Below are 7,834 nucleotides of genomic sequence, written 5' to 3'. Positions count from 1 at the left end.
CTTACTTTACCAGCAAAGCTATCATTCAGAATTGAAGGTCAGATAAAGAGCTTCACAGATAAGAAAAAGCTAAAGGAGTTCATCACCACCAAACCAGTATTATATGAAATGCTGAAAGGTGTCCTTTAAGAAGAGGAAGAAGAACAAAAAGGTAAAGATACAAATTATGAACAACAAATATGCATCTATCAACAAGTGATTCTAACAATCAAGTGAATAAATAATCTGATGAAAAGAATGAACTGGTGATTATAATAGAATCAGGGACACAGAAAGGGAATGGACTGACTATTCTTGGGAGGGAAAGGGGTGTGGAGGATGCAGGAAGAGACTGGACAAAAATCGTGCACCTATGGATGAAGACAGTGGGGGCGGGGAGTAAGGCAGGGGATGGGGTGGGAACCGGGTGGAGGGGAGCTATGGGGGGGAAAAGAGGAACAACTATACAATAAAGATTTATTTTTTTAAAAAAAGAATGCCATTAAAGGTAATGCCAAAGGTAAATATAAAAGACAGTGTAAAAAAAGAAAGAAAGAATAAATGTCCATAAATAGGGTCCTAGTTAAATAATAATAGAACATCCATAAAATGAAATACCATGTAGCTGTCACAAGAAACTACCATATGTAGCATCAAGGGACAACCTCCAATATTTATTATATTTAAGGGGGAAAAAGACAAGGTATAAGAGATATCTATGCTCCTGCTTTATGTGAATAAGGAAAAGTGGCACCCAGGTTTCCTCTGGGGATCAGAACCAGTGTGGAAGTGTAATTTTCACTCGTATTTATTTTATAAATTTTGTAGCATTATCCATTTCCTCCCAAAAATTAAACAAAAGTAGGTAAATATTAAATTACTGTGGCTGCTGGGTAGAGGACAGACTAGCAGGCAACAGAAATGCCTGTGTGAAGAGCTACAGCCACAGGCGCCTGCCAGACAGTGAGGTAAGATGTCCTCTTATCCCCAAGCCCAAGGGGGCACCAAGGGTGGCAGAAATCCACAGACACCACCTGGCCCCAGGAGGCCCCCTCCTACTACAATGTGCAGGTGGGTCGAGCCGCTTAAACCCCACACTCGTCAGCTCACAGGAGGGAGTGGCCGGTGTCTACCCCACACCCTGATGCATGTACCTGGCTCCAGGCCTAGCTCCAGGGTCTCCTCTGGCACCACCTGCACCAGCATGGCCAGAAGCAGGAAGAGGAAGGCAAAGGTAAGGCAGACGGAGCGCTCGCCCCCCTCCTCCGCGCTGAAGTACAGCCGAGTCACGGTCAGGAACATCTTCCTGGCGGCAGAGCTAAGGAGGCTTCCACCTGCGATGCCCCTGCCCATCCCACCACCTCCAGCCAGTGACACCCCAAATCCAGCGCACAAACACCAGGTTTGGGTTTGGGGTCCTGGGGAACAGGGGACTGACTGAGGAGAAGAGTGAGCTGATAAGCAAGCCCAGGGCACAAGGTGAGAAGGCTGTGCACGCCTGTGTCAGCAGCGTGGGGTCTTGCGCCTGGGCTGGGCCCCCGCGTGGCTCGTCACACTGTGTAGCCAGTCAGAAATGGCCACCACGTCAGTCTCTTCAGGAGGTCCCACCTCCCTTACCCATCTCTCCTCCTGGCTACATCACAGCACGTTCCTCTGCGGAGCTGGCAGACACAAGGGCCGTGTCTCCGATCTGCCTGGCAGAGACCCAGGGCTTTCAGAAGAGCGTGGGCTTCCAGATGGGCTCTCCTTCTCCCCAAGCCCACGGCACAAGGACATTCTCTCCTACGTGAGTCCCCAAAGTCACAGGTTCACTCTGTTCCCTGTGCAGCTTAACAGAACAATTGCAGAGGGGCCATCTCCCTCCCGGCCCTGTCTCTGGGCAGCCTGGTGACTTGCTTTGACTGAAAGGGTGGACAGGGATGGGGTGTGCAGGCTTGGGCGAGGCCTCAGGAGGCCTGCAGCACCCCATCTTCCTTGCTGCCTTTCTGCGCCTGCAACGTGGGAGCCTGGCCCAGCCTGCTAGAAGCGGGGAGCAGAGATGAGGCCCCCCAGCTGGGCCTGGCCCAGGAGAGCAAATAGGGACTGCTTTCCCCCACCGAGTTGGGGTGAGGTTTGTGTCACAGCCGTTCATAACCAACTACCAATACAGGGGAGACAGGAAGCCTCAGTCAGGCTCCCACATGCCTCCCGCCTGCCCCCCCAGAGCTGGAAGGATACATGGAGAAGGCCACGGTAAGCAGGCACCAAAACACAGCGATGTTGGTCTCCCTCGCCGGGCCCAGAACATAGTAGTAGGCCTCTGTGAAGAGGTACACGCCCCCCGAGTACACGGCAAAGTCCACGAACCACTGGTATTCCAGGAAGAAGCGCAGGACTGCGGGACACCCTATTCAGCCAGCTGCCTCCCCAGGCCTTCCCCCAACCCTGCCCACCCAGGGTCTCCCCCTACCCACCCACCCTGCCAGGGTGAGGACAAAGTGAGGGTGCTGGGGGCCCACTGGACTGTTACCGAGGGCATCCACGGCTGTGAGGGGGCAGGTCTCCAGCTGGAAAGGGGCATCTCGGGGGACACACAAAGTCTTCTCTTCACTATAGCCATTGGCCCACCTGGTGGGGAGGGGAGTCAGAGCAGCATCCTCCATTTCTCCCTTCCCAGCCCAGCCCGCCTCTCCCTGCCGCAGCCTGAGGGCCTCAGAGCACCACCCTCAGAGTGCCACCCTCAAGCACAGGAGCTGGCGGGAGGTGCCTTCTCCCCAGTTGGGGTACCCCCTACACACCAGGTTGCAGGCACCACCCACCCACAGGACTGGCCCACAGCAAACTGCCAAGCATTCAATGCCGACCGAAGGCAGCCTAGGTATGACAGTAACAAATCACTCATCCTGGGGTCTCCAGATTCCCCTCTGGGGTGCCTCGTTCTCCTCTGTGCCCAGAGCGGTGCCCGAGAGCCGGCAGGGCAGGCCCTGTGCCCCTGCAGCCTCCCCTGAAGTTGGAGGCTCACTCACCTCTCCCTCCTGCCTCTGGGCCTCTGCTTCCCTGCCAGGGCCCGCAGCTCCTCCTCCGACGGGTGCTTGTACCGGAAGAGACTGGGGGCAAAGACAGGCAGGTGGTCAGGAAAGCTCGGGCGTGGGGTAGGGCTCTGATGTCAAGGCAGTAAACCCCAAGACTCGGGACTAGAATCAGAGGGAGGGCTGGGCCCTAGACCCCTGGTGACAGGAGGAGCAGCGCCCATGGGAGGCCAAGGGAAGGCTCGGGAGGGGGGCGGGGCAGTGCAGCAGGGGTGCAGACACCCCTGGATCTGCGGGCTAACTCTCCTAGCGAAGGTGTGCACAGTGTCGTAAGGAGAGAATGCAATTTCCACAAATCTCAGAAAGGGGCCCAGACCCAAACAGGGACCAAAAACATTTCAAGAAACCTCTACAGCAGCGGTTCTCAGCCTGTGGGTCGCGACCCCTTTGGCGGTCAAACGACCCTTTCACAGGGGTCACCTAAGACCATCCTGCATATCAGATATTTACATTACGATTCATAACAGTAGCAACATTACAGTTATGAAGTAGCAACGAAAATAGTTTTATGGTTGGGTCACAACATGAGGAACTGTATTTAAAGGGCCAGAAGGTTGAGAACCACTGCTCTACAGTGAGCGAGGAGTGGGAGGGAGGTGATGGGGGAAGCAGCTGCTCTTCCAAGTGTGGACATGGTCCCGAGTGTGTGTGTGTGTGTGTGTGTGTACATCCATCAGAACTGATCCAACTGTGCCCTTTTGTGTGTGTGTGTGTGTGTGTGTGTGTACATCCGTCAGAACTGATCCAACTGTGCCCTTACAAAATATGCAGTTTACTGTACATCAACCACATCTCAATAAAGTTGTTTTTAAAAAAAACTACCTGCAGGGCCTGAGGCGGGCTGGGGCTCACCTGCCATTGCAGAGCAGCCAGCGAGCAAAGGAGCAGTGCGGCGCCAGCCTGTGCATGAGGGTGGCCGTGAGCAGGGTCACCACCAGCTGCACCCCGAGGATCGCCTGGGGGAAGGGACAGGACAGGCAGTGCCAGCCAGAGAGTAACTCGATTACTCCCGGAACCAGCTATTTATAGCGAGGCAGGGCCAGGTGGGGGAGGGGCCTCCCTGGCTCCAGATGTACCTTGGGGGAGGTGGACTGGGGTGAGCTCAGACCCAGCCCTGGGAGACCCTACTGACCAGGACCCGCACACCTGGCTGGGGGGAGAGCGGGATGGAGAACGGATGCTGGGGAAGAGACAGGTCAGGCAGGTGCGCTGCCAGGCTGTCCATGGGTATCAGGTATTCCTCTCCCAGCCTGGTGTCCCTCCCCGGGAAATGAAGTGCTTCCTATTTTGTTTCTTGTTCTCTCGGGACAGCCTTCTGGACCTACAATGATCCTGGTATGTCCAGTGAGAAGTGGCCCCTCTCCAACCACAGTCCCTGCCTTGGCACCACTGCCTCGGACCAACTTCCAGCTTCGGTGTTCACGGCGGCCCTGCCCTCATTTACCCTGACGGCTCAGTCACCTCTCCTCTCCACCTCCCTTTTCGGCAACCTCCTCCGCTGGTCACTGCCCGCTTCAGGATAACGACTCAGCCATGAGTGGGATAATTTTTTTTTCCATTAGGAATTTTCTCACCAAATTCTACATAACAACCGTTTACACAATAATTCATCACACATTTTCACACACTTGTTTGTAAACATTTTAGGAGAAATGTTTTTGGTAATCAGTCTGAAGCTGAAGCTGCCTGAATATAGTAATTTTGTAACTGTAAAATGTGCTCAGGAGAGTTGCCTACTAATACTATGGCATTATAATGAACAACTAAAATGAAATAAAGATTAATATTAATAATTAAAATTATCTTATCAGACAAAAAATAAGCTAACTTTATTTTTTAATATTTAAAAAAATATGTTTCGATTGACTTTAGGGAGAGGAAGGGAGGGGAGAGAGAGAGAGAGAAACATCCATCGGCCGCCTCCTACACATCCCCTACCTGGGATGAAGCCCACAACCCGGGCATGTGCCATGAGCAGGAATCGAACTGGTGACCTCTTAATACATGGAACAATGCTCAACCAACTGAGCCACACTGGCCAGGGCAAAAACTAATCTGGCTTCAAAAGGAAAAGCTCAGGGGGATAGAGATCAGGCCTAGCACGGTAATTCGGAACAACTGCCGAGAAACCCATCATTACAATAACCAACTCGTAGAATATGTTCTCTACGCCTGTCCCTTGTAAACTGGGCCCATGAGTATTTTTTCGGCAATGAGCGTGGAGTGCCATCTGTCTGATCTCTTAACCTCACTCATCTCCTAGTCTCATTGTTCCCCCTCCTCCTACCAAATACAAATTGGCCAGTAGGCACGAATGACCATGGCATTGTCAAGGTCTGTGGGCACCCCCAAGTCCAGAGGGCCAGGCTTTCCCACCCATCCTTCCTCCCAGCACCCCTCTCCTCTCCTCTGGGGACCCCCAGTGCCTCCCACCAATGCTCCCCAAACTCCTGGGCGCCTTTACCTGCTTTTCTCCTCCCTCTGCCGGCCTCTCTCCTATGTCCCCATCCTCTGCCAGGGGTTTAACCACTGACCTGGCCCAGCATGACCCCAACAAAGCAGTACCCCTAGCCTGGACCTCTCGGCCAAGCTCACAGACCTGTGCTTCCCCAGGTGGTTTCGGGAGCCCAGCACCCCCCCTCACTCCGAGGACACAGCACTGAGCTCCTCCAGGGGATCCCAGACCCTTCCCAGTCTCACAGTCAACACTCAGCTCTGCTCCTGATGGGCCCAGCTCAGGACCACCACGCCCCACTGCCTGGCTCTCTCCCCAGTCCTCCCTGTGTCCAGCCACTGGGGTCTCAGAGGCCCTCCAGACCCAGGGCCCTCCATCACTGACTCCATCACCCCCTTACACACACACCCTCCCAGTGAGGGGACCATGGTTCAAACTGTGGTCCCAGCACCTACGACAGGAAGGAAGAACCAGAGGGAGGGTGAGAAGGAGAGAAGGGCCCTAACCGGTTTGGCTCAGTGGATAGAGCGTCGGCCTGTGGACTGAAGGGTCCCAGGTTCGATTCCAGTCAAGGGCATGTACCTTGGTTGCGGGCACATGCCCAGGTGGGAGTGTGCAGGAGGCAGCTGATCGATGTTTCTAACTCCCTCTCCCTCTCCCTTCCTCTCTGTAAAGAATCAATAAAATATATTTTTTAAAAAGGAGAGAAGGAAGACTGCGTCCTCCATCTAAGGGCCCTCAACCTAAGGCGGAGAGGCCTGTCCAGGGATGTTTTTCATGCCCCGCACCCAGCAGCATCTGGTCTTAGGGGTCCCCGCTCTGCAGATCTCCGGAGATCTTCTAGAGCAGTGATTCCCAACATGGGCACACCCACAGGAGGGCAAATTTGATTTTTAAGGGGGCGCAACCGAGAATGAGTTATTATCAGTGATTTTTTTGCATTTCTATAGTTCTAGGGGCCTCATAGACAGTATATAAATATATATTGTGACATATTTATACATTTGCTCTATCCACTGACCCAAACCGGTTAGGGCCATATTCTTATTATTTTTTAAACAATTTCTTAGTGATTTCTTCCTCAGTACTTCAACTGTCCTTGTGTGTTTTTTTTATTTCCCTCTCTCATGGATGCCATGTTCTTTGGAAGCTTGTTTAGACCAAGTTAATGGCCTTTCAGGCTTCCTCCACGTGAATAGGAGTTCACTTTTGAATAATAAGAATTACATGTCACAGGGGGGCATCGGGATTTAGGGATGCTCAGGTGGGAGATGGCCAAAGAGGGTGGGAGCCACTGTCCAGAGCCTCCCATCCACCCACTCCGTCCGCTGCTGGGAGCCTTTCCCGGATCTTTCCTCCATCCCGGTTCTGAGCGCCCTTCCCACCCCTCGTGGCCCACGGCATCCGCACCGCCTAGAGCGCAGCCCGAGCACCGCCTCCACCAGCTCTCACTTCAGGCTCATCTCCGCGCCCCGCCCCCTCGGGACAGTCCTCCTCCTGGCCCCCGCCAGGGTCAGGTCGCCTAATGGGCCCCTCCAGACTGCCCCTCCTTCTGCCCAATCCGAACCCATGGGGGCTGGGGGCCCGGGGCGGACTAAAGTTGAGAACAAACTCAAATTTTGGAGCCGGAGCTCCGAGAGCCTGTGGGTCCCGCTGTGCGGACTCCAACCTGGGACCCGCCCGCCGGGAGGCCACCTAGATCCCCTCGGCGCGGCCCCTCTGTTCAGGGCTCCCGGCGCTTCTGCGCATGCCTGTGCCCGCGGGCACCCACCAGCGCGGCCCCTACGCTCCTCCGGGAGCCCAACCCGGAGTAGGCCCCAGCGGGACCCCAGGCCTTCCTCGCGGGGCCCTGAACGTGCTCGGCCCCCAGTCCCCTCGGCGGGATCCCAGACCCCTAGAGGGCACCACCCCCAGAAGACTCGGGGCTTCCCGTCCCCATGGGTCCCGCAGCGAGATGCTGACCCACGAGAGGACACACGGCGCTCTGCGCGACCCGGAGACTCTACAGCCCCCAACCCCGACGAAAGGACCTCCGTCCCTTCCGTGTCTCCAGGGACTCCCACGCAGGACCCTGCGTCCCCGAGGGACCCCACATGCCTCAGGACTCCCGCTTACCATGTCTCGGGCGGGAGCGCGGTAAGCGGACCCCCAGCCCCTGCTCAGGCACTTATGAGAACTCGACCAATCAAAGTCAGACTGTGGCCTGACAAGCAGCCCATGCGACCAATCATCGGGCTTGTACGCGGAGCACAAACCGAGAGACCCGGGGTCGCTGGCGTTGCATGCCGGAAGTTGTAGTTCAAAGACGTCCGATGCGCTCGCCACAGTTGAA

At 55.1% G+C, this 7,834-nt stretch overlaps 1 protein-coding gene across 3 annotated transcripts in view; it reads right to left on the bottom strand.

Annotated features, from left to right (window-relative positions):
* TMEM161A (transmembrane protein 161A) overlaps nt 1-7,834 on the bottom strand; it is a 15,087-nt gene extending 7,253 nt beyond the window's left edge. Inside the window, exons 1-6 of one of the 3 annotated variants that reach the window (XM_006778335.2) lie at nt 7,618-7,834; nt 3,900-4,003; nt 2,985-3,065; nt 2,489-2,586; nt 2,197-2,353; nt 1,134-1,285 (exon numbers count right to left, since the gene is read on the bottom strand). In XM_006778335.2, the coding sequence (XP_006778398.1) occupies nt 1,134-1,285; nt 2,197-2,353; nt 2,489-2,586; nt 2,985-3,065; nt 3,900-4,003; nt 7,618-7,620 (595 nt within the window). In that variant the 5' untranslated portion in view covers nt 7,621-7,834. Of the gene's footprint in view, nt 1-1,133; nt 1,286-2,196; nt 2,354-2,488; nt 2,587-2,984; nt 3,066-3,869; nt 4,004-7,617 lie in introns of those variants that run through there. The other 2 variants (XM_015557779.1, XM_015557778.1) reach the window with 2 other exon arrangements.

The sequence above is a fragment of the Myotis davidii genome, unplaced genomic scaffold (genome assembly GCF_000327345.1).
Source record: "Myotis davidii unplaced genomic scaffold, ASM32734v1 scaffold448, whole genome shotgun sequence".
Lineage (NCBI taxonomy): Eukaryota > Metazoa > Chordata > Mammalia > Chiroptera > Vespertilionidae > Myotis > Myotis davidii.
The sequence above is the reverse complement of the archived record's forward strand: the minus strand, read 5'-3'. Positions and strand labels throughout refer to the sequence as shown.